Source organism: Corvus kubaryi, unplaced genomic scaffold (genome assembly GCF_017639235.1).
Source record: "Corvus kubaryi isolate FWS band 111438036 unplaced genomic scaffold, C.kubaryi_AGA036_p1.0 64805, whole genome shotgun sequence".
NCBI classification, from domain to species: Eukaryota; Metazoa; Chordata; class Aves; order Passeriformes; family Corvidae; genus Corvus; species Corvus kubaryi.
The window spans coordinates 64,084-89,904 of record NW_024581521.1 but is presented as its reverse complement, the minus strand read 5'-3'; the positions used below and the strand labels follow the sequence as shown (position 1 = coordinate 89,904).

General features: G+C 42.1%; 1 protein-coding gene and 1 long non-coding RNA gene across 2 annotated transcripts; one reads left to right on the top strand and one right to left on the bottom strand.

The window, feature by feature from the left end:
* Positions 1-7,362: 7,362 nt before the first annotated feature.
* Positions 7,363-12,190, bottom strand: LOC121672632 (BTB/POZ domain-containing protein KCTD12-like). The gene has a single exon (XM_042045365.1). The coding sequence runs from the start codon at positions 11,837-11,839 to the stop codon at positions 10,841-10,843; it is 999 nt and encodes a 332-aa protein (XP_041901299.1). The 5' UTR covers positions 11,840-12,190; the 3' UTR covers positions 7,363-10,840.
* Positions 12,191-12,244: 54 nt separating this feature from the next.
* Positions 12,245-13,863, top strand: LOC121672633. The gene is made up of 2 exons (XR_006018911.1): positions 12,245-12,529; positions 12,678-13,863. It is a non-coding gene; the product is annotated as an uncharacterized LOC121672633 (long non-coding RNA).
* The last annotated feature ends 11,958 nt before the right edge of the window (positions 13,864-25,821 follow it).

Below are 25,821 nucleotides of genomic sequence, written 5' to 3'. Positions count from 1 at the left end.
GGAGGAAGTGATCTCTAAAAATCAATGTTCCCTGAAGGGCCCGTTCCTATGGGATTCTTCCAAGAAGATCCCTGAAGAGGCTAAAGTCAGCTCTCCTGAAGTCCATGGCTGCAATTTAACTTGCTGCCCTGCTTCCTCCTCACTCAGTACTGAACTCCACAATCTCATGGTCACAACAGCTAAGGCTGCTCCCAGCCTTTACATCTCCATCAAGGCCTTCCCCGCTGGTTAGTATGAGGTTAAGCAGCACACCATTCCTTGTGGGATCCTCCACTACCTGAGACAGGAAGCTGTCATCAGTGCTTTCCAGGAACCTTCTTGACTCTTTGTGCTTCTCTGGACTGTGTAGCCTCTCCAGCAGATGTCAGGGTAGATAAATCCCCCCCAAGAACCAGTGCCTGTGACCTTGAGGCTGCTTCCAGCTGTCTATCATCCACCTCCTCCTGCTCAAGTGGCCACCCACAACAGTGTCACCCTTACTAGTCTGCCCCTTTTATCCTAACCCATAAGTTCTTTTTACATAAAAAAACCCCCAGTACTGTGTAGGTTTTTCCACATAAAAAAAACAGAAGAACATTTAAAATGCATTTCTTCTCATGGCCTTTCCTTAGAGAAGGAAAATCAGCAAAGCATATTGCCTTCACATAGTACATTTACAGCAGACAATTCCTTATTAAACTCACAAGCACAGTGCTTTGCCCCATACTTAAAAATAGGTTTGTGACACAGTACTCTGAGATGTTCCGTGGGCTTTACTGAGATTCTTATGATTTTCTGTTCTGAAATTATTGTCCTATGTTTGAGAAATGTCTGTGGGATACATACTTCATCTTGAAGAAAACATTCAGTATTAGGCAATTGCTGCTCCAGAAGAGAGATGCTCTGACCAGAGGAAAAGTTTCTTGCTTGATTGAAACCAGTTTATTCAGAACTTATCTTCTGGTATTCTGTATAAAGGGAACGACTTGCTGATTTCAGTCAGTGACTCTTTTATTCCCCTTTGCTGCTATCAAAATTAAGATTAAAAGTAATTTCACATTGTCTAAGGATGCTAATTTAAAGAAACATTTCTTCCTCTAACTCCCTGTAATTAAATGCTGCAAATGAAAAAGTGGAAGCTATTTAAGACAGTATCAAGGGAAAAATGGAGAGCACGACTGTATGGGTTACAGTGAGGGAATTATAGCCAAGATTGTGCTTAAAGCTACAATGGGGCCTTCTCTTGAAGAGTAACCTGATAAAACACAAAGTAAGAGAAAAGCTACTACAACCTACTGCTTTTAATGTTAAGTGTTTGTTATTTATCCAGACAGTATCAGGCTTCACACACCATGAATTTGTGGGGTGGGTAGGCAAGGTGTGCAACCTCTAGGAACAGAGAGGTTGTCAGTGATGACATTCTCACTTGGCCACATGCCTTTACCATAGCTGAATTCCACACTGTGCATCTGATCTCCATACCAGTTCATGCATACTAGAAGCAGGGCCTCAGAAAAAAGCAAGCACCAGCTCCAGTGAGTGCAAGTCCAAGCAAGAACGAAGGAATGATTTGCATGCCATGTGTGTAATACTCCAAAATGCATATAGGTAATGTTCTTAGGTAACTCTGTAAATGGAGTTTAGGAATAACAGTACTTAATGAAGAAGCAACTTTTAAACATTGAAAGAGTGCTAGGACACTAGCACTAGATCTTAGAAAATACTCCTTTGGTACCCATCTAGATATTCTCTGTACATATACCACAAGAGATAGTAAGAGATTAAACAGTCAAAACACAAAGTAACATGATGGTATAAATTCACACTAGCTGCATATCAAGACACTTACCCATAAAAATACTGTATTTCTAAAACCTAGGTTACAGGTTCAGCAAATAACTGTAACATAAAGTCCTGAAAGTAAAAAAGAGAATACTGGTTTTGCCTAAATTTTCATTAACATCCTGTAGTGACAGCATATTTTGTTGAGATCAGCAGGAGTTACAGTCATCCAGTACATCCTGGGACAGGATCCAGATAGCTGCTATTAAAAAGTCATAGATACAAAGTCTAAAATGGAAAGAGAAGGCTATCACAATCTGTATCAATCAAAGCTCTAAATTCCAAATACTGTACTAACTGCATTGTATAAATTTAATAAGGTAAGAAAAAAGAACACAAAGAAAGTAATATTCAGCATGATTACAAATGAAATTATTTAATTTTATTTGGAACAATGTGAAAAATTGTACAGATTCTTTACTAGATGGAATTTGTAGGCTTGTTAGTTCAGGAAAAGTATAAACATTTTGCTTGTCTGTTAGGAATAATGATCAATTTCCCTTCCAAAACTTATCAAAAAAGTATGAGCAACAATTATTTTTTTCAATCAGGTCTGGCCAATTTACATCTGGTGTGTTTACAAGCCTGTGTAATTACTAATGCAGCCTTCTCAAAAATGTCGGATCCCTGGGGAAGCTCCAAAGGACTGGAAAAATACATAGACTGTTTGGACCATGGTTAAAAGAAAATTGGGTAATTTAGGAACTTGAGGCCTGCCAACCTGACAATCAATCCTTAGCCACCCATTCAGGTAGTTGAAAACTACTTATCCAATGTAATAACTAGTGGAAATGATACTGAACATTCGTGTCACTGTGATGTCCATCAACACTGCTGTATAGAAATTAGATCCACTTTTACTAGGCTTTGTTCATTAGTTGTTAGAAGTTAAACTGTGGCATAATGTTTAATAAAAAAACATCTTATGCACTGCCATGCATTTTGACTGACAATTGGGACAGAATTCTGGAGACAGACTACAGGTGCTCCCAGCCATGGTTTACTGAACATTAACTCCGGTGACACTTAAATCCCTGGGCCCGCTAATGCAAACCTCGAACAAATGAATGGAAAAAAACAGAGGATAGGGCAATGTTACTTTGCTTTGGAGCATTCCCTTACTAGAATGAGAAGTATTTTAAATCAGAAGTTAAAAAGACGTTGATAAATTGAAGAGGATTTAGAGAAGAGACAGGAGATGACTAAAGGAGTGAAAAACATGCCTTACTGACAGACCACAGAAGCTCATTCTGTTTAGATATCAGGCTCCTTCTCCTGGTACTAATAACTCCATTATGCTGTAAGCCTGTTCTGGGACCTGATCCAGCTGAAAGTAGGCCTGTCTTTTCCTGTTTGCTTGTAGATTTCCATCTACACCAGGTCCCTGAACTGGCCCACCCCATGGCCAGATCAGCAGTGCCAACACAAAACTGGTTACAGGGACAAGTGACAGGAACTGAAGGAAATGACAGGACAGTTCATCCCCAGGTCTTGACCAGTGGAACTGCTTCTCTACATATCCTCCTGCAGAACACGCCAGCCTCATGGTGTCGATGAAGAAGACATTGCAGACCCTTCTGGGTGAAAGCCAAAGCTGGTGACATTCACAGCCTAACAATTAATCGGGCACTGTGATGCCTTCTTTTGCACAAGCAGGATCATCCATGAAGTTAGATGACAGTCTAAGAAACTTCACTGCCTGATTTAAAGACTCTGTTCAGGAAAGGCCTACAGTGGATGCTATTTTGAACAGTAGACCATATGATTTGGACATTTCTTTCTGCTCTCAAGCCTTAGAAGGTGATGTGTTGGAAAACATCCAATATGATAATTGTCAAGATGAAACTTTTCTTCCAGAAAGAGAAACACTAGTGCATTTGTATATATATACTCTTAATCTAACATTTGCTAAAGGAATTGGACTGTTTGGTCCAGTTACCTGCAAGTGAGTGTTCTTCAGCCTCTAGCATGATACAAACGAGTCCAAGAGGACAAACGTGGTAGTGCTCCAGCAAAACTAACAAAGTTATAATTCTCACCTATAACAGAAAAGGTGCCTTTACCCAGTGTTATTATAGTTTATGCAGCACTTTTCATGGTTTATTTAAACCAGAAAATTTTAAAGAGCTGTAAAACTCTTTTTAAGTGAGCTTTATCGTCCCTTTAGTGCCATGGCAGATAAACTATTAGACAGACTACTGTAAACAGCTGAATCTTTCCCATATTCCAACCATACCATGAGATGGTAAATAAAGTGCAGACTGTGAAAGCAAACTCTGGAAATAAGTGGGTCAGAAGCCCAGAGAAGTGACAATTCGTGGCTGTTGGGCTGCATGGAGCACACCAGAATACAAATGCTGCCCTTTATTCAGACAAGGCATCAGCAGCAGGACTGTGCTGGCTCAGGGACTACTGCACTACCTTGGTTGTGGCCAGGAAGGAAGCAAGGCAGAAGGGGCAGCTGTGCTCAGGGCCAATGGGACTCAGCTGCCCACCCAGCTTGGTTCTGACTGCACAAGGGACCAAGCAGGAAGGGATTGCTATGGAACAATTGTGAATCACTACAAGACCTCCTGGTGCTTGCAGCTTTCAGAAATATCCATGCCTTGAGCTGTCAGCCAATGGAAGATGTGGAAGTGAATTTTACAAGGTTGGGAAGATTAGGAGAGTTTGTACAGGAGTATGAATTTGGGAAAAAAGTGCATCATTTGTATCCTTTACAAAAAAAAAAAAAAAAAGGCATTCTCGATACAATCTCTGCCCTTTTAAAGGAAAAACTTTGACTTCAGGCTTCTAATAATCACAAGCTTTGCTGTAATATGAGGACAGCTTGTCACTAAGCTATTGGGAAAATATGAGTCAAAACCGAACTACATCCAAATCTATGGAAGTCTACATAGTTATGAATATATGCTTTTCTAAAGGACCACTTATTAAGGGTGGGTGTGACCTTAAAGTTCAACCAAGACCAGGAAAACAGACAAAACTGAGATGGCAACATTGTAGGTTATTTCAGTTATCTCTGAAATCTAAAAGAAAGGTTGTTCTCATCACGCCAGCACTGCATTCCCTCCTCAAGATTGTGGGAGAGGACTGGAGGACTTTTCCTTTATTATACTTTTTTTTCTTTTTTTTTAACAGCCTGCTCCTTAATAAATTAACCAAGGCTCTGTCTTTACCTCAAAATGGCAAATTAAAAACATAGATCACATGGTCTTTATCAATGGAGCTGTTTTTGTCATCACAATCTAGATATTCTGGTCTCAACTTCTTTGGCTGAACTTCAATGAATTTACACCTACTTAAATTCTAGTGGAGAAAATCATTAAGTTGCAAAAGCCAAGTCAGAGGCTACATGGAGCTAAGCATTCTAATCCTAGTGATTCCATCATTCTATGATTTCTATATGCTCCCAGAACTTCCCTACCTTTTCCATTATGTTGAAGCAAAAAAGGATGACAAAATGTTAACCCAAAGCAAGGTGTACCACTAACTTTGTCATTTCCCAGCTGCTAAAAACTGAGCTTTTTTGAAGGAGAAAAATAAAATAATTTCTTTCGTCCAGATGATACCAAATAAAATCTAAAGCAAGCAAATGTCATCAAGGACTTTAGCCTTCCAGGGCAGGTTGGGTTTGCAAGATGGGAGTAATGTGGGATTGTATTACTTGGATTATACAGAAAAATACCTTTGATTTCTTGTGATACCAAGAATTTTTCCCAAACTGCATGAAGGTGCTCCCACTTTGTGCAACAATTTTTCCTAGCCTTTATTTCCTCACATAGAAATAGACCTGCTTCAAATCCCTGACTGACTGTTGCCAGCTTTTACAGAAGTATCAAATGCTCCATATTGTGTGCTAAAAAACTTGTAGAGCAAGAAATGTGTAACAGAGTTTAATTTTATTCCAGTTTGAACGCAGTGGAGAGTAGAATGGGGAAGAAATGTGATAATTTGACCAACTATGGTTTTGACTGTCACAGCAGTTGTGCTGTGTATTTCCAACAGACTACTCACAATGGTGGCATTACTACTTCAGCACTCATACATATGAGTTTTGTTTAGCAGCAGGGGAAAAACACATGCAGCTCATTTTAATGAAAAACAAAATTAGCATTTGGTTTCATAAAACTAAGTACTTTCTAAATAAATAACACATTAGCACTAATATTTCATTAAAAACTATACTGAAGATTTCCTACAATAAAAAAAAGAACAAAAAACAACCCTGCCCTGAGGCAAATCTAGTCTTTGGAAAATATTTTCCTGCACACTTTGATTCACACTTGGAAATGCTGCAGAAATTAGGAGTCTGTACATATTTTTAAGACATTCTAGCATACCCATTAGTTTGACTGATTGGCAAGAGTTGGAAAAGTAAGAGTGACCGCCTGCCTTCTCACTCTATAGGGATTTAGTACACTCAGACTATATAGACAGTGCCAGGCATTAATCACAGTATTCTGTTAGCCTTGTTTCCTACTGAAATAAGGCTCATGTACTTGGCGTTGTCCATTTGGGTGGACATCTGTCCCCCTAACTTCCAAGTTGATGGGTAATTTAAACACAATCAAAAGAACTGAAAACCTCACAGCTGTTACGCTCTTAACAAATTCTATGAATACTGACGGCTGGGTAAAGGAAAGGAAGAAGAAAATCTGTAGTTCACTGAGGTACGAAGCCAAAATTCAGCCATAACCTTCAGCCTAGCAGAAGTTGGTTCTGTCAAGGAATGTGCCACCTTTCCCAAGTAGAAATGGAATAAAATGGGCAGGGATAAGCAGAAGGGTTAGTACAAAGAAAATGAGACCTAAGCCTTCAGAAAGTCAGACTCACAGTTTTGTTGCTCACAGAATGACCTCCTTTCTTATATTATTGCATGATAACAAAGCTCTCAAATACTATCAAGCTGTCAAATGAAACAGTTGATTAAACTTCCTTCAGCTGGCTCCTTTGCAGTATAACCATGCTACCCAAGAAAGAACTATTAAATGTAAAGGCACTTCACACAGGGATTATACTAACAAGTCACTACTAATTTTCTATGAAGCTGAGCACAGGGTTTAGAAGAGTTTACTAGAGATCATAGGGTAGCTAATGAGAATTTCTAGATCCAGTTCTCTCAGATCATGTATTACCTTAGGTACTAATGTTTCTTTCATTAAATGAGCACTGTATCCCATGTTATTATTCTCCTGCTTCATATAAAACATCAACATTTGACTTCAACAATTACTCAGTGCTATTCAAATTAAGCTGTTCCATCACTATTTCTTCCTGAGGACTGACTGACCAGTACTACAAAAATCCTCTGTGATGCTTAAAAGGCAATTGATGCAGTCTGAGTGTTATACATTTCTGTTTATCTTGCCATGGCTGTTACTAAAGGCCTCTGTATATATAATTTTCTTTGCTCTGTGTTTCTGCTTTATGTATTAGTTTGGAGTCTTTGCTGAAGTTATCAATATGATACTGTGGGAGAGCAAAGCTAACAACATCTGCACAGAGAATAAAAGGGACAACATAAACCACACAACTGAGTTAATATTTAAAGAACAAAAATTTAATTTGGTATGCAACTTTTTCCTAGGAGGATCTTTATTTTCAATGCTATACATGTGAAAATAAGAATGAATAAGTGGCTCGTTATCTACATGTATAAAAATATAAACGTCCTATCAAACATATGCAAAGTCACCCTTCATGATATGCATCACTGAAAAGACTTATGCCTTAACTTCTAATTAAAAGAAAGACTGCCTTTGTGGGTTTTTTAATAGCACTTGTAAATGCTACTGCATCCATCCATAGGTACATGAACTGTGAACAACAACAGCTACAAAATTTATACAGGACTCCAGTATTGTGCCTTTATATTTTTGTATGTTTTCATGTCAACAAGTCAGCAGAGTCATTGTGTTTATCCATTCTTTGAGCTCTCAAAAGAACAGACCAGCAAAACTCAGTGACTTTGCCTTGAGCATTTTTCCTTTTAAAAACTTTACTGCCATTACTAAGTAATGGTTCAGAAAAATACCATCTTCTGTGGCAAAGCATCAAATGACTATTATATTTATGGCACCATCATTTTAAGCCTGCTGACGATACTGATAATGGGTTATCACTAAATTAAAGGCCCATTTCTTAACACTAATAATGCTTAAAAATTTTTAGCACAGAGACTAAAGAAAATCATCTGTTTATATTACATCCATTTTTACGTAAAAATAAGAACTACTGGGTCATCTGCCAAGAAAGGGATAGACAACCATTAATCAAAAGACAGGCAATCTTTGTTTTAGAGATGCATTCAGCCACCTGGAAGTTTAGTTACGATTCACATTCAAGCAAATATGTCACTGATTTCAGTTCTACAAGCTGATGATACTCATATTCAACCTTTCCATAGAAACAAGTATAAGAAACCAGTAAAACATTACCATGTTATGTACATAACATAATGTGAAAATGCTCAGCCAGATATATTATGAAATCCTGTAGCACTAAAATGATTAAAAAACTAAATGATTCGTGTAAAATGTTTATATACTGTATATATATGTACACTAAATCACAAGGTCAATTTAAAACTGCCCCTATTCATAGCTCCTATGATGGATTTAGTAAGCTACCATATTCTTAAAAAAAGAAAGCTATCTAGAGCGAATTTGAACACTTTACTGAAAACTGATTTTATACAAAATCTTAAAAAACGTATGTCAGAGTTACTTAACAGAAACTAGAAAAAGACAGTGGTTATTCTTGAGAAGGGCACTGTAAAGACCTAGTAGCTGTGATACATGTCTTTTCACTTGTGGTATAAGTTAAGCACAGAGAAGTCATCTCAGAGTAAGGCATAGGACAAACAGACTTCATTCCATCCTCAGGTGTATTGGCCTCTCACTGTATCTTATTGCTCATCTAATTTGGCAGGTTTACATTTCTACCCTTTTGAAAATATTCCATAATACAACTATCTACAAACAGACAGTATCCAGTGCTTTCATATGCACATATTCAATTTAATCACACTGATAAACAACCTTGCTAATATTAGAAAAAAAAAAGCCACGGTGATGAAAATTATTTTCAGTTTTTGGTAGTTGTCCATGCACTTAATGAAAGACCAAGTGGTGAACAGAGACTGAGCACTGAAACTCGACAGAAATGTAGCTATAGCTGTTTTCAAAGGAATTAAGGTTTTTTAAAAAAACCCTACTGTGAAATTCTTTGGTTAGAATACAAGTGCTAGCAGTATTTCTAAATTTGGAGTTAGAACTAGAACTAGAATTATTTTTTGAGAGTTTTAAAAACATAACTTCAAGCCTTTAATATGTACTGCTAAATTCTTCAACACTTCAGATATATTTAGGATATTTTTCTGTGATGGTCTGAACATGCTATAAACATTCTTAAATCAAGTTTAGGTTTTTAAAGGAAAGTGCTTTTATACTCTAGACTTCAAGAATTTATCAGAAAGAATTTCTCAGTCTTCCCTACTGTAAAACCTGCGGCTCAGATCATCAGTTCCAAAGCAGACTCTGACTGCCTCCTCTGGGAAAGACTGTTAGACAGCAGTAACAAAATACATCTCAGAAGGGGTAATTTCCCCTGAAGAAAGTTGGCATCATTCTTGTTTTTCTAAGGACAGGGCTCAATCCTTTCTAAGAAGCAGTAAGTTTGTCTAGGAAGAGGTACACAACTCTTAGCAGTGTCAGTGCCCAGATAATACTGCTATGAAAACTAAGAAAATTGTTCTTAAAAAAGTGATTTTTGTCATCTGCTGGCTTCAGAGTTTTACAGCACTAACATGACAAAAATTAACAAGGGTTCTCCTGGTGACATTTATAATGTACATTTGCACTAATTCAAGGTACATGATTTCAACTTCCCAGGACCCAGGCCCTACCTTTACTCAGATAAGCCTGGTTTCACCTCATTCCCATCATTTTGAGGGTGTTTAAGGAAATTATGCATTGAGATTTATGTCCATATTATAGACAGTAACTTCAAGAGAATTATAAGGACTTCAGACCACCCATGGAGGTTGCGATTCACAAGCACTTTAATTCTTCAAAGTGTCATTGTTTTACCTCTCAAGGGAATAAACACGTCTCTGAGGACACTTCATAGTCCAAATGGTTTGTTATCCAGCAAACCTGTCCTTTCACATCAGCCTTACATGCTCGCTGTGCAGGCCCTGGTCCAGTTTAACAGCCTGGAGAGAGGAGTTCAGAAACATGGGGAGCAAAGAGGGGAGATGGAAGCAATCAGTTGTAAAGGGCCACATGCATGCCTCCTGCAAAATTACTCATCTCAACAAATAAAGTATGAGCCAGTGCAAATCCCTCACAGTCAGGCTTCCCTTCTATGTGACAGTCCTTCGCAGACAGGCATCATTTTGATGGGGGTGGAGGGGGAAGGGGGGAATTAAAAATGGACCATTTGGGGTCTGCCCACCAAGGCAAAACTCCCTTGTAAGGGTATTGGGACAGCAAAAGACAGCCATTTGTCATGCCATCTTCAACAGAAGTTGCTCAAAGCAACTTTAAAGCTGCTCAGCCCCTAACTGGATGATTTTTAAAACGCCCCACCCTGACAGAGCTCTGTGTGTGGAGAGGGACAAAGACTGGGTGCAGATGCACGCTTTTGTGGGACGGGTATTTGTCTACTCCCAATACTTCTCTCCTTCCTCGCTACCAACACAGCTACTGGGAGATGTGGGAGGGAGGGTGATGGTGGCTGATCAGGGACGTGGTGGCCAAGCAGGGACACGACAGCCGAGGCACAACACAGTGACCTCCTGCCCCCGGGGCCGTCAGGAGGTGCTGCAAGAGGGGTGGGGGCTGCGCCGGGGCTGGCCTGCCTTGTGCGTAGAGGCAGACACCGGGGTGAGAAAAGCACAGGGACACACGGCCCCCCCTCCGCATCCTCCTTCCTTCGGGATGGGAGGGGACCGTAGGTGCGAGGGTGTGCAGGGGCGGCTGTCTTGTCCTCACGCCACGGGCTGGGCGGACGCTCAGTCCCGGCAGAAAACATACTCGGTGTAGCTGGTCCAGATCTTGTCATCGGCAGGACCACCCTGCTCGGGGGCGAAGGCGCAAGTGCCAGTGGAGGAGCAGGCGGCCATGCGGAAGCCGGCCTCGGAGAGTCGATCGAAGGCTTGCTCGAGGAAGTTGAACTTGAGGTAGTAGCGGGCAGTGTAGCGCTCGGGTGGGCGGTCGGGGTCCCGGCTCTCGTTCAGGGTCTCCCCGAAGACCTCTTTGGCCAGGGCCGTCTTGCCGCAGACAGTGATGCGGGCCACCCGCCGGAACTTGGCGTCAGCTTGCGCCTCCCGCCCGATGGTGTAGGAGCCTCGGTAGCCGATGGTGATGTAGCCCGAGCGCCGCCCGCCCGCCCCGTCCAGCGACTGCGAAGGCGTGAGCAGCGGCCCGCCCGAGGGGCTGCGGCTGGCGGTGGGCGACGGGGCGGACGCCACGGCCCCGCCGCCTCCTTCCAGCGGCTCAGCCTCCAGGTAGCCGAGGAGCGGCGGCGGCGGCTCCTCGGCGCAGACGGAGCCGTCGCGGTGCAGGGCGGCGGGGCGGGCGGCGGCCGCCCGAGTCTGCGCCAGGCGCCGAGCCAGGTCGGGCAGCTGGAAGTACTCAGCCTCCCGCTGGAGGCGGCTGCGCTCGGGGAAGTGCTCGGGCAGCACCAGCTGCAAGTCCCGCAGGTAGTCCAGGATGTAGCGGAACAGGAAGCCGTCGCGGTCGAGGAAGAAGCGGCCCTTGCTGTCCCGGGGCAGCTCGCTGGGCTGCTGCTGCGAGAACATGCGCCAGAGCAGCGAGTCGCGCACCGAGACCACGGTGCAGCGCCGCGTCACGTACACCTGCCCGCCCACGTTCAGCTCCACGATCTCCGGGAAGGACGACCAGCCGCCCGTCGCCGCTGCCGCCGCCCCGCTGCCCGGCGCCCCGCTCCCCGCCGCGGGCGACACGCCGCCGCCGTTGGGCAGCCCGCGGGCGCTGTCCGCCAGGGCCATACCGGAGCGAGCCTGCCGGAGCCCACGCCCTTCCTCCTCCTCTTCCTCCGGCCGCCTGGGCTACGGCAGGGCCGCCGCCCTCGGGGCAGCGCGCAGCCCTCCGCTGCTGCCCGCCGGAGCCTCCCGCCCCGTCTGGCGCCGGAGCCGCGCTGCCGCTGAGCTCCCCGCGGCCGCGCCTCTGCCCGCTGCCGGACAAGCTCCTCCGTCGGGCTGCGAACGGAAAGCCCCGGCACCGGCGGCAGGGCCGTGTTTATGTAGCGCGGCCGCACCTCGCGGGAGGCGTGGGAGGCTGGCGGGAGGCAGAGCCGAGCGCACGGGGAGGGGAAGGGGACGGCCCTGCACTGACGCAAGGTCCCCCATCGTCCTCCTTCCCCAGTTGCGGCGGGATCCTTTCGGCGCCCGGTGCGCGCCCTCCGGGCTCCCACCGCCGTGGGCGAGCACCGCGGTGTGCGTCCAGCGGGGATAAAACCCTGGGGGTCCCGCCTCCCTCCCTTCCTCCCCCAGCCCCCTGGGTGAGGCTTCGGCTCGCTCCTCGGCTTCTCCGCGACGTCTCGTTTTTCGCAGGCAAGAAGAGCCCTCTGTTTGCCCCTAGGTGCTGGAGCGGGCAAGCGGCGGGACGCTGCTGCTCTGCCGAAGGAGTTGTGCTGTACCCCTGCTAATCTTCCTAAGGCTTGTCCCAACTCCCGCCAAGTGAGAATCCGGGCGAGATAACGGTGTCCTGCCCCTCCCTCCTGTCGCCTTCGCAGGCGAAAACGCGAGCCTGTGGTGTTGCCCGCTCTCGTCTCACCCGGCTCCTCGGCCTGTTTTGTGCTTGTAAGACATCCCCATCACTACGCAGGTTTTTAACGCCTTGAAGGACTCCGAGAAAACCCCCGCCGATCCGCATTCCCGGAGGGAGGCTCGGCGGATCGCACCGTTGGGTGGCATCGAGAGCGCCGTCCTAGGGGTCCCCTGCCGGCCGGGGGAAGACCCTGGTGGCGAGGGACACTGCGGCGCGGATGGGGTCCCTTCCAGCTGCCTGACAAGGGGCACTTCACCGAGAGAGCCAGGCTCCTCGGGTCTGCGTGCATATTTGTGTATTTAGGTGCCCTTACAGCTCAGATTTAATTAGGATTAATTAGGTACATCGGGTTCTGCGTGAAACGTAAGCACCTATTTAACATGCGTTGGTAGAAAGCATTTAAATTGTTCCAGGCTTTTGCTTGAATTTATCCTACGTTTCTGTGTCTCTTTGCAAACAACAGTAAAGAGCTGCTGCCTTGAGGCATTCAGTTGCTCTCCCGTGGGAGTTTGAGTGTGTTTTCTTCCTCGAGAGAGCAGCTCGAAGGACAGGAGGGTCTGAGGAGTATGAAGACAGCGCTCAGTGCTCTCCTTTCGTAGGGGTGATGAAGCCCTCTCTGGACTACCCTGCTGCAAGTGCCCCACTGGTCTGCGAAATAGAAATCAAAAGATGCAGAGGCAGGGGATAGAAGTCCTTCAAAAGTTGAGAAGTGGGAAAGGAAGGAAAGGCAGGTTAGTTCTCAAGAAACAAGATAGGTTTGCCCAAGAGAAGAAGAGGGGGAGTTGAGAAACAGAAGTTTTGAAAAGGAAATGGATGATAAAGAAGAATGATGTGTCTAGGGAGAGGTGACAGGGAGAAACTGTGGTCTAAGGAAGGAGATGGGATGTCTAGGGAGAGTGGACTATCAGAATTTACAGGAGTTTCATCTGGACAAGACCAAGAATGTGGTAACAAAGATGTGGACCATTGCTCTTTTCCATTTTGGAAAGCCACTTGCCAGGACTTTGACCACCAAGTATTTTCATTTGTGGGAGTGAAGTAGGTTAATCTGATGCTTTGCTGACATTTTGTTACAAGAGCTTGTTTCTCTTTTTTTCTTTCTTTATTTCTTTGTTTGTTTGTTTTGGTTTCTTTGGTTTGTTTTTTGTTTATTTGTTTGTTTGGGGGGGTTTTTTTGAGAGATAAATAGAAGAGGCTAGAACAGTTCTGAAAGATGAGGGGAAAATAAAATTTTCCTGAATTAGGTTGTTTTGCTACCCATTTAAGCAGCTGAGTTTGTTGCTAGAGGAAAAAAAAGAAAAAGGAGAAATAATGTAGCATGTACTGCCACACACAGAATCTTTGTTTTCTTCCTGTATACTATTTCAGGGTCAATTCACCAGAGTAAAAGCACATGAAATTTTCACGTGGTGGTCTGCTGGTGACAGTTTCATGGAGTTGCTTTTACTTCTTGGTCTCTTAATATGGCATCTCCCCCCACATCACCCTGCTCCTGGCCATACTTAGCAAGAAGCCACCTCAAGAGCCTCCCACAGATTCGTATTTTAAACTCCACTTCCCTAGTGTGGGCTCTCTATTGAGAGCACTGTGATTAAACTGTGCACCCAGAGGATGAGATCATATAATGCTTGAGCAGGCGCTTATTCACAGCAGAATTTACAGTGGAAGATTTTGTACCTTCCAGCAGGTGAGTCTTAACAAATGCTCCCATATAAAAAAATGGGATCTTTAATTCATTTGTTAATTACAATTATTTCATTTTTCTGGCATTAGGTGAGTATTAATGCAGGTTAAGAAAAAAAAAAAGGCACTAACATATTCTTTAGACTTGAACTTTCTATTTGTCTTGAGCTTTGTTAGATTTGAGACCAGACTTCATAAGTCCTGAGCTTAATGGATTCTTCCAGTGCCTATTTTCAGAAGCTTCAGAGGTGAGTTAGTTATGCTGCTCCTTCAGACACTGACTCTCCAGAGCTTTACCTCTGCCTGCCTGCTGTCTCGTGGGAGGTCAGGCGAGAAGGAGCCACCGTGCTCCTATGCAGCAGCACCACCATGTGATGTCCAAAGCCCGCACCTTGAAGGGATGGGGGGAACACAGATGCCACAAACACTTTATTTGGCCCACTCTCCCAGGTCTTTTTTAAGGGCACAAACCAGTCCATCCCACTGCAGTGTTTTCTGTGTCAATGTGAAGCAGACTCCAGACTCCCCTTCAAAAAGGGAGCAAGGAGCCTTCTCCTAGGAAGACACTGTTCATACAGCCTGTCCTGGGCAAAGACCCAGCTTGCAGTGTTTGTCTCTGAGATAGATGTCATTTTCAGGGCTTAAAAACATGCCCAGCACTGAAATAACTGTTTTGAAGCTACATCTCTTCAGAGAAATTATATTCTGTGGGCATCTCACTGCTGCTTTATGCCTTGCCTGGCTGCAAGGCTTTGGTTATTGTAACTTCTTTCGTCAACAGATTTTTTCTCTTTTCACAATATGTTCATCTAATTTCTTCTCCATTTCCTATTTCTTTTCATTTGGCAATGTTTGTCTCAGGGAGGAGGATTGGACTTCGTCTGTGGGTATTACAATGGGTAAATATATCAACAATTTTTTACTTACGTGTCAGTCACTGGGTTGCGTAACACAGTCATAGTGGTTTATTCTTATTTTGTGTGGGAGACAGTGAAACATTGGTACATGTAGCATTACAGGCTGCCACAGAATGCCTCCTGTCAGGCATAAAGCCCCCATAAAGGGCGTTAAATATTAAATATGGTCTAATGAACAGGCAAGGCTTTATGACAATAAATGTGTCATTGAATTTCTCTGACTGTGCAGTACTGGGACATTTCTGAGCAATAGCTCCCTCAGTTAAGACAGTCACATTTCAATGTTTGCTATTAGCTGCTAACCAGAACTAGCTATGGGCACACTGTCTTAACCTGTCAGGATACAATAGTTTTTCTTCTTTTAATATTTTGAGAAGTTTACACTGTTTGGGGGGGATTGATTTAGTTGTGTTGGGATTTTTTTATGGTTTTTTGTTTGTTTGTTTTTGGGGGGTTTTTCGGGGGAGGCTTTTGTTGTTTCCATGTTTACAAAGATGCTTCCATCACGATGGGCTCCTATTTTGCATTTTGGGTGGTACACCCACGAATGATCCAGGCTTATTCAGGGAGGACAGTTTCCTTCACAAGCCGTGAAGGAAGGGTAACACCTAGTGGGAATAAATCCGCATTGCAGTTAAGAAATACAAAGGGTTCCAAAGTACTGCCCTCATGACCCAAGGCATAATAAAGAGAAAACTATACTTTTTTGGTAAATGTAAACTATTATATATTCAGCTTCTTCGTGAGAAACTTAATAGAGCAAGAACACATTTTATTCCTGTTCTGAACTAAAGTGTTGGTTTATCATTTCTTCTAGCAGTCTTCATTGTGTGAAATGGTGTAATATTGCTTAGAAAATACCTAATTGCATATGACTGTGTTTGAATTTTAATACTGAATTCAGTGAAATATTTAGCCTTCTGCATAAAATCATCAAAAGGAGTCAGTGATCTAAACTGAACTGGAGGTTCAAATATGCTCATTTAAGCTTCACAATCTTGTTTAGAGGATGCAAGAAAAAGAGTTTAGTAGTCCCACAGCAGAGCATATTACCTAAGAGTCTGGAATGCTTTACATTTTTGGCACTTATATGCTCTCTAAAATGTGTCCATAGGTTTGACTTTGACAGTTAAAGGATGGCTATTACCTTGAAACCTTTCCCATTTCTGAATCGTTGTTCAGCCTCAGCATTACACTCAAGTAATATAAAGTAATACTTCCAAAAACTTGAATTGTGCATTATTCTACCCAATGACAGAAGAACTCCACTCCTTCTAAAGAGTGCTCTCTCTCTGCAAACTCAGTTTCACATGCTGTATATAGCTGAACACAAATGCATACATTCATAGATTTCAGTATTTCATGTGAATTGTAATGAATGTTACCTGTGAAGTTACATCTGATAATATCTGTTCATAGAGATTGTTTTGTCTCTATGTTTGCATATGCAGTTGAATACATTTCGCTGGAACTGCATGTTCTAGGAAATCCAGCTGCTGTGAAAATCTGCATATTCAAGCATGAAAGATATTGAAGAACCAGAATAATATAGGCTGTAAGGGACCTCAGAAAGTCATCAAGGGCTCATGCACTTTCCTCCTGCCAGGGCGCTACCGATACTGCTTTGGATAATTTTGTGAGGGCAATGCTCTGCAGTGTCTGGGGAAGAGGGAGGGGAGAGAAGGAGGACAGACATTATCTGTGTATTCTGTGTCCTTGGCCAGGACAGAGCTACAGAGTGTGACTGCGAAGCATAATCAATTGAGCAATTAGTGAAGGTCAGAGCTGTGTTAATTTCCTTCAAGCACCTTTGCAAAAATTGGAAGACAAAAGGTGCCCTCTCAATGTCATGGGGACATGCAGGTAGGTTCTGCCTCGGTAAAGAAGAGCACCCAAGGGGACACTTTCCACACACATCTTGAGCATCAGTGAATTTGGAGAACACAAGAAAAGAGGCTATGCACCTTATGTCAAATGGGGAAATACTCCCAGCTGCTTCTTTTCAGGTGATATCCAGGAAAATGCAATACTTTATCTCCTGTTTCCCTGTTTTGGTTAATTGTTGGGAAGTTACAGGCCTGTCCAATACCAAAGGAGCAGAGGACAGCTGTGTCATTTTATAACATGCTGTGGTGTGGTAGTTCACATGCTCAGCATGTGAGGCTTTTCTCCTGTGCTAAATTACTCGCAACCCCTATGGAGCAGCTTTAAATCAGGGTTCTTTTTGTGAGCTTGGGCTCTCTGAAATTAATCTTCCATATCTCCGTGAAATATTTCATTCATGTCTTCAAATCCTCCCTCAGCAATTCTCTTATCTGTGAATAAATAGCATTCTGACCTGGCTTCCACCACAGCAACAAGAGAAAGGCAACCAGACCTCTGCAAATGTGAGTGGAAACTACATCCATCTTCTACATTAACCATCAGTGTGAGTCAAGAGCCTTAAGGTGTCTCTTAGAATTTAACAGTATGAGGATTCAGCAAAAGAGCTCTCCTAATAGGAAAAATACAACTCATTATCTAGCCAATTAGGATAAAAAAAAACAACCTCTACTCCCTCTGCTTACCAGCCTGCCTTCCTGTAGGGTTGGACCGGCTCCAGAATAGGTTTTAAAGGGGTAAAAGGGTAAAAGCACATTTTTTGGTGCTTTTGGATACAATCAAAAGATAGCATTAATCTGCAGAGGAGCAAGTTAAGGGCTGTCCGTAAGTCTATTCTTCTGAGAAGCTAATCACAAGGGTGGTATCATTCCTGGGTAGGAAAATTTTCAAAATGTACAGGTCTTACTTACACACTTTTCTTAAAAAAATGTGGTTTTAAAAAAGGAATTAATATGTATTGATATAATTATTCTTTTCAACAGAGTGATCCCTCAAAGGTAGAACAGTTAATAATAGTGACATTGATGATTGTGTGCTTCAAATTTTTGTATTCACTTTAGCTGTGATTTGGAGGTATACTGTTCACTAATCTAGCATGTTACAAAATCATAATTGTGGCCAGTGAACAGTAATTAATGCATTTGCTTTTGCTTTCTGCCACTATGTACTAATGCAAGCTGTGCTTAACCAATGTTAACTCTTTAAGTTAGATTCAAATAAGCAATGAATAATGAAATGCAATCATTCATTTCAACAGACTCTGAATGTGCTGCTTTGTTCTCTTTGCATCTTTTTCTGTTGAGAACAATTTAAAATTCCTGTTATGTTTAATAGAAGAAATGTCACAACCCTTAGCAGGAATGCTTACAGCATCTGCGAATGTATGAAGGGGGTGAAAGTTCACAGCAGGCACTCTAGTATAGATAAATTGGCAAATGATTTTTTACTACCTTAGGTACCTTGCTTGACTACCTGAGAAAAACATGTTTGCACTAGTTTAGTTTTTTTCTCTGCTGAGACCTAAGTTTGTATCCCTGATGGCAGAACTGACTTTATTGGTGTCAAACACTGCTTGTTTCACACCCCATGTAAATTACTGAGTGGTATTAGACTGTCAAGGAATGAATGGCACCACAAGGCTTGTGCAGTGCTTCACAGTCGCCTGCTTGCTCATGTCCCATCAGGGTATCTGTCCTGAAGGATGCTTTGAGTAGAGGTGGTTCCACCTTTCCACTGTGCTTCACAGCTAAGTGCCTCTCCACCAGACTTCACAATCTCTTGACACAGACTGAAATGAAATTAATGAGGTCTTATTAAGAGAATCACTGTTCACTTCCACAGAATTGAAGATTAAAAACAATTTCTATACACATAGAGAGAACCTTCAGTGTTAGCGTAATCAAACTGGTTTCTCCTTCTTAGGCCTCAGAGCCTCCTACATGGTGAGTGCAGCTCCAACAAGCTCTTAGCTGCTCCAGACATCCTGGAAAATATCCATTCTCTCGAGACCTTGCCAAAGTACATGTCACCACTGGCTATAACTAGAGTTCATGCCAGTGAGGACATCTGTGAGTGAAGGCTGTAATTAGATACTCCTAGCTCCTGCAGGCAGTAAATCTCAGCTGTTCAACCCATGCCAGAAAGAGATGCTGAACCTCCTATTCACTGATACCCTTCCTGACCTGCTATGTAAAATAATGTGTCATGGAGAATACATTTCAGTTACTTGGCAGGGGAAATGATTTGCTCCTAAACTGCCAAAAATCTCTGCCTAGAGGGTGAGATGGCAGACATCCTTCTGTTAGGGCCAAAGTTGACTTTGCCAGAACATTTCCTTCAGCCTTTATCCTTAGCAGTGTTTCCAAAACTTCTCATACCTGTTATCCACTGCATAAACCAACCTGATTTTTGGTTTGGACTGAGCCAAGCTTGAAGAAACCTGGAATCAACTTAATCAGGCATAGCTGATGTTTCCCAGCTTGCTGATGTGCCGTGCTAATGAGATGTTATTGCACAAAGTAATGAAAAGCATCTGTTTCTTACCTGTAAAGAAAGACTGAGGGTTGCTGCTTTTTATTTGAAGGTGAGTTTGGCAAGCTTGTCTTCCTTCTTAGAAAAGTTCACTGCATGTGTTTTGCTCTTGGCCTCTTAGAGAGGCCCTAATAGAATTCAATTAATGTGTCTAGAAAATTCTGAATGTGCTTTCCTGTTCCAAGTGTTTACATAGAGGGGATGTAGGGATTTCCTGTGAGATGTCATCTGTCTATGATCCATGTATGTAAATGCAAATAATACATTATCACTAAAAATGAACATATCAACAGAATAAATGTTTGAGAAACTGTTTGGGACATGTAAGAGATACATGGAATGAAGAGTGTAAGTGTTTAGATTTCATGAGGTTTTAATAAGGCAAACGTCTGGATTTACAGAAAATCACAGCCACTTAATTCCAGCAGCCTACAGAGTCTTTAAGCCCTCGAGAATACAGGAATTAGATTTTTAAGAGCCTCTCTTCTCTTTGTATACTGCCAGCGGTTGAAAAAGATTATTTATTAATTGCTTACGAACCAAGCACAGAACTATCTTTCCTGTGTCAGCAACATGACAACAGCAGAAGTATATGCCCCAAAGTTTTGCTATCCTGGAAAGAGTTATGCCCATGTGAAGCAAATTGTTTATTTGTTTTCACCTTTTAATTTTTCATGAGTGTTGTGTATGTACAGTTCTTGCCAAAATGCCTTTCTCAGAAAATGGAAAGCTTTCTTCATTATTGTTTGTATTTTTAACTGAATGCCAAGAGTCCAGATTGTATCAGAACTGAGTTCCCTAAATAAAATCTTTTCAAATAAAACAAGCAGAAAAAAATCTATTCATCTCAAGGAGATTAAGTCACATATAAATAGGCTGAGATTATAGGATGGATCTTAGTGAAGGGGAAGCTTATCTGAGAAGCAGGAGATAAGCATAAAGCCTGCAGTCATAGTGACAGTAAAAGGCTTCTGAAATAAGAAAAGATCTCTTTGTAAGTCAAGATGTTGTTTGTGACTGACAGTCTGAAAGAGGGAAAAAATTAAAACTGCCAAGTGTAAGGATTATTAAGAGGGAAGAGGAAAAAGAAGAAATGAAATGTACAGCTAAGGAAATGTAAAATAAGTATGGAATTATTACTTCTGTATTTTATGAGGCCTCAGGCCCAACTTTTCAGTGTTTTAGAGGAGTACAATAGCTACATAACTGTGTATTTAATACTGTGTATAATACTGACATCTATCATATGGACAATAAATGTGGTTATTCAAACATGTTTGATAGTGGAGTGACTTTAAAATACTCATCAGTAACCTACCTACCCAGGTGATCTCCCTTCTTAACTTCTCAGCTTCTGTCCCCAGGTCAAGGCTGTTGTGGCTCTCTCCTTGATTTCTAGTGGACAAAAGTGATGTTTTGATCACTACCAGTTGACAACAGGAAGGCACATACTCATAGGGGAGGTTCTGATAAAACCTCCTTATAAAAATAAAATTTTGTTTACTAATCTCAGCTGGGTCTTGTCAGTAAGCTCAATGGGCATTTAAACCTTACAGACCACACCAGATTAAGCTAACGCCTAGTTTGTTGCATTCACAATATCTAGATCTTATTTTGAGTGTTCTTGTAGGATTTAAGCAATTCCTTTTCTATATAGCATTCAGCTTACTCAGAGAACAAAACACTAGGTTGTATAAAAAAATTTATGACATTCTAAAGATTCTTGGTCAAAGACAAAGTTTATTAGTGGTCTTAGCCACACAACTTCCACTTACATTAATTGGAGCTGTTTGCCTAAATCTTGGGCTAGGTGATCATTGTAGGCCCCATCCGACTGAAATATTCTGTTCTATTTTCCTCAGCTTTGACTATTTCAAACCTTGTTATTATGCAAATTGCAAATCCATCCACACTTCTTCTGGCAAGTTGCTGCACAGGAAAGCATAACTAATTTAATTCATTAATCCCTACCCCTGAAGCACGAACATCTATCACCTGAGCTAGTAAGACAGTAGTTAGGTTTGAGGTCTTTCAAGCTGCTGCATCAGAGTGAGAAACAATATACTGTTAAGTGCACCTGAAGCCTGAATGTGTTTTGTCTGCTAACACATAAGAAAATATGTAAAAATATACCCCATATAATTTTTTTTCTTATCTTCTACTTTTCATCTTTACCAAGTTTGAATGCCATAGTAGCTTTATATATATAATCCCCAATTTTATTCAATGATTTCTTGATTTCTTTATTATTGTTAGTAGCAGCAATAGTAGTATTTTGTGTGTCATGTGTTCTAACTAGTCTGTGAATATCATGTTCAATATTTGTGTTAAGATTCACAGTAGTTTTCCTTAGAAAGGACTCTGAGTACGTTCACAGTGCTTTGGCTGGGCAAACCTCCTAGCCTGCTGCATCCAAATGAGGACCCAGTTAAATACGCTTCAGCTGGGAAATGCCAGGCACCTGGCTGTCCAGGAGGTAATGCTGTATTAGTTCTTTTCTCACACTTGAGAATCCTGTCTAGCTGGGGAAATATTCCTTTGCTCCACTCTTGTTCAAGCTGCCAGCTAGAAGCTAACCTGCCTGAAGTTGCACTGCGAGAGGAAAGAAATACATTGGAATGCATTTGTTTCAGTCGACTCTTTTTTGACATCCTAAAGAGTTTCCAGGCATAAATAAAAATTACTAAAGGCAGCAGTAAAGCACGGTTCAGGTTGAGGGATTTGAATGATTCATGAGCAAGGACTCTAATAGGGAAGAAGAATGGACTTACAGAGTGGCGTTCATACACCTCGGTAGAGAAGCAGCACACAGCTTGACTTGATAAGCAAGGATGATCCTGATTCAAAGCATTACAAGACAAAGCATGAGCAGGTGTTAATGCCACACTGTGTGCCAAGCACTGTTTTTAATATGAAATGCAGTTTTCTTTAGAATCTAGCACAAGGATGTAGCGTTCCGAAAGCCAGGAAGCAGATCTTTCCCAGTGAAATCAACATGCAAATGTAAATATAAAAGTTGAAATTTTGGCCTCTCTCAACTTGGTGGCTGCAGTTCTCTACAGTTTTTGCCAGGATGTGTGACTGGCGGCACAGCATGTATGTCTTTCCATATGCACTTCTGTATTTCATCTAAGTGCTTTCTGGGGGAAGATCTGAAATTTAATTTCCCAAATAGTAGTTACTTTAAAATTTACATAGGTGTTGTTGTAAGAAAAAATTATCACCCTTTGTCAGTTTCTGGCGACTTTTGCAACTCAGTAGTTAAATCACAGATTCTAATCTAATTCTTTATTAAAGTGTCATCAAAAGCTTCAGGGTCACAGGCCTAGCTGTTAAAATCTCAGTATAGATTCACTAACACTGACTTTATAGTGACCCTCAGATATCCTTCACTACTCCGGTCTGTTGTGACTGAATTTATTTGCAGGAACCACAGCTCTTGCCAGCCACAAACATCAGTGCCCCATTTCCACAAAACTTTAGAGCAACAGTAGTAGCTATTATCTTTTACCAATAATGCTATTTTAGCACTACAAATGTTGTGATGGTTTCTAATATGACCTTAAAATAGTGTTGCTTTAGGTGAAGTTCTGATAGTGTTTATCAAAGACAAGGTGTGTAAGACTCAGGCTAATAATTTCAGCTGTATAGGACAGGTGATGCAGAAAAAGAGTCAATACACGCACTACACTTTTAGGTCGTGCGTTTCAATAGGATTTTAACATATTCCTCTTGCATATTATTCTTACCACTATCACTCTTGCCTGTTGCCCATCATGCCTTTCTTTAAGGACAGCATTGTTAATATAAAGCCTTAGTCTGGTGAGAGGCTAACTGCCTGCTGTTTCAATAAATTCCTAACCAAACTCTCTACACTGAACTAGCCGAAGACAACAGCATCAAAGCATGAGACTAAACTGCAAAACAGGGTGGCAAGAAGGCTTGCTTTCTTTTTAGAACTGTGACAGGACTGTAATGGTAGCTTATGTTATTACCTGATGCTTTGCAGAGAGCAAAGTTAGTATTTAATTTTATGGTAGGTAATTTTCAACTATAAATTTTTTAACTTTGTAACATTTAAAGTAAATTTATTTTTACAGTACATACCAGCTTTTAGCATCCAAACTTTAAGAACTGGACTCAATGACCTTTGTGGGTCCCTTCCAGCTCAGACTATTCTGTGATTCTAAAGGAAAGCTTTGATGCCCTTGGTGAGCATGAGAGCCAAGTCCCTGGGAGCAGTAGGTGGCAGTGCTGTCTCTGCTCTCCGTGTCTAAGGTACTGCAGTAGCACAGCTGGAAGAAGCCATTTCACGAAGAGTGTTTAATTGTTCGGGTTCCTGCAAACAAAGGCACTTCTGCTTATGGGGAGTGCCAACTGAGTGCCACCCTCATCAGGGTGGTGTGAACTTGCCCTCCAGACTGAATGGTAGCCTTCTTTCTCCACATGAAATTCCTCCAAGCCATTTGCTCCAGTTTATGTAGCAAGGAGTAAAGGTATGTAGCAAGGAGTACATGTGACTTTTCAATGCTTTTAATTTTAACCCAAGATTTATTTACCTAAAAATGATTGAACTCTATATCCTTACTGATTTTGTTGGCAGCATCCTCTGTCAGGCACAGTTGCCACTCATTCCTAGAGGTTCTCAGCAGTAGATACAGCAGCAGTGTCAGTGACAGGGGCAAACACTACTCCTGCAATGAGGCTTCACCACATAACTAAAGGCCCATTAGGAAGGCAGTACATGGGATGCCTGGCCATGCCTTTGTCTTCTCCGGCTCTGCAAACTCTTCTTGCGGGCCGTGGCTCTGAGGTCATGTGAGACCGGCTGGCTTAGCCAGTGTGCTGATGGCTCGGGAGCAGGTTGTCTTGCAGACAGAGATAGCTGAAATGGTCCAAGACCCAAAACACAAAATGAAAGTTCAAGCAATGTAGATAACCAGGGGTCCAAAACCAGTGCTCACCACCTCATGCTCTGCTGTTTATCTGCAGAGCCAAATAGGACGTCTGCTACCTGCAGGGAGTAGGGGCGGGAGTGGAGGAGGAGCACGGACAGAGTGACAGCCACTGCCTTAGCTTGTTGAAGAGTGATGGGGAAAGGAATGACTTGTTGCAAATGTGTGATGAGAGTAAGCCAAAAGACCAGGCCTTCATAATGAGTGTGATCAAGTGGCATTATCCTTCCTTTTTTTAATTCTCTTTTTTTTTTTATCCTCCCACTGTATTTGGAACAACCAAGATAAAAGCAGAACAAATAAAAACAAGAAATGTCATCTGTGGTCTCTGTTATCCCAAGAGGACTCACATAAAGTATGAATTAGGTCATAGGAAGTAAGATAAAAAGCATAACTATAAACTGAGAAAATAAGAGAAGAATTTTTCTTTGAAAGGATGAGATGTGAATCACTGAGGTCAACAGTTTCACAACATGTTAAAATAAATGTATGCCTAATCACCAAAGCATTTCTGTCAGCTTCTTTATTACATAAATATGGATCTGGTTTTGTTTTTAATCTGAATTCCTCAAATGGGAAATCTGGGTTATTTGATGCCATGTCAGCAAAATAAAGAAAACCCTTGGCCTCTCTGAAAAGACATAACAGTCAAAGTGGAGACATTTGGAAGTTCCCCTCTGAGATAATCTCTAAAATTTATTCCTGTTAGTAATGGTGTCTTATGAAATGCTTTTTTCAGAAAGGGCTTGGCTAAGAAGTGGTATTTTGGGGAATCAGCTGAGAAAGTCAAGGGCAGACAGAAGTGGTAGAAGGAAATAAGCAGAATATGCTGACCCAAGGTTCACTGCCAGTACTGAGAAAGGTGAGATAATTTGTACATCGTCTTGCTTTGGACTCAAATGGGCTGCGTCTGGCAATGGGGTAAACTGACAGTATTAGCACAGATCAGCATTAGGTGAGTGGGTAACGGGTTCAGTTTGTAAAGCGGGCAGAAACACCAATTTAGTGCAGTGGTTTGGTTCAAAATATCCATTACTTACTTATTTTCCTTCTGTGAGATAAGAATTAGGAGAAAGCAAAGCAGGCACAAAACTTAAAAGAATATAAAGAAGTTTATTAACAGACCTAAAAGAAAGAAAAAGTCAGACTAAACCTTCTGAACACTTCTTCTCCCCCCACCTTTCTCCCTTCCCCCACTGACAATGTAAAAAGACAACCCTTGAGATTTTCAGT

Bases quoted from the DNA above. Each gene is read 5' to 3' on its own strand.
- LOC121672632 (XM_042045365.1), bottom strand. From the start codon at position 11,839: ATGGCCCTGGCGGACAGCGCCCGCGGGCTGCCCAACGGCGGCGGCGTG.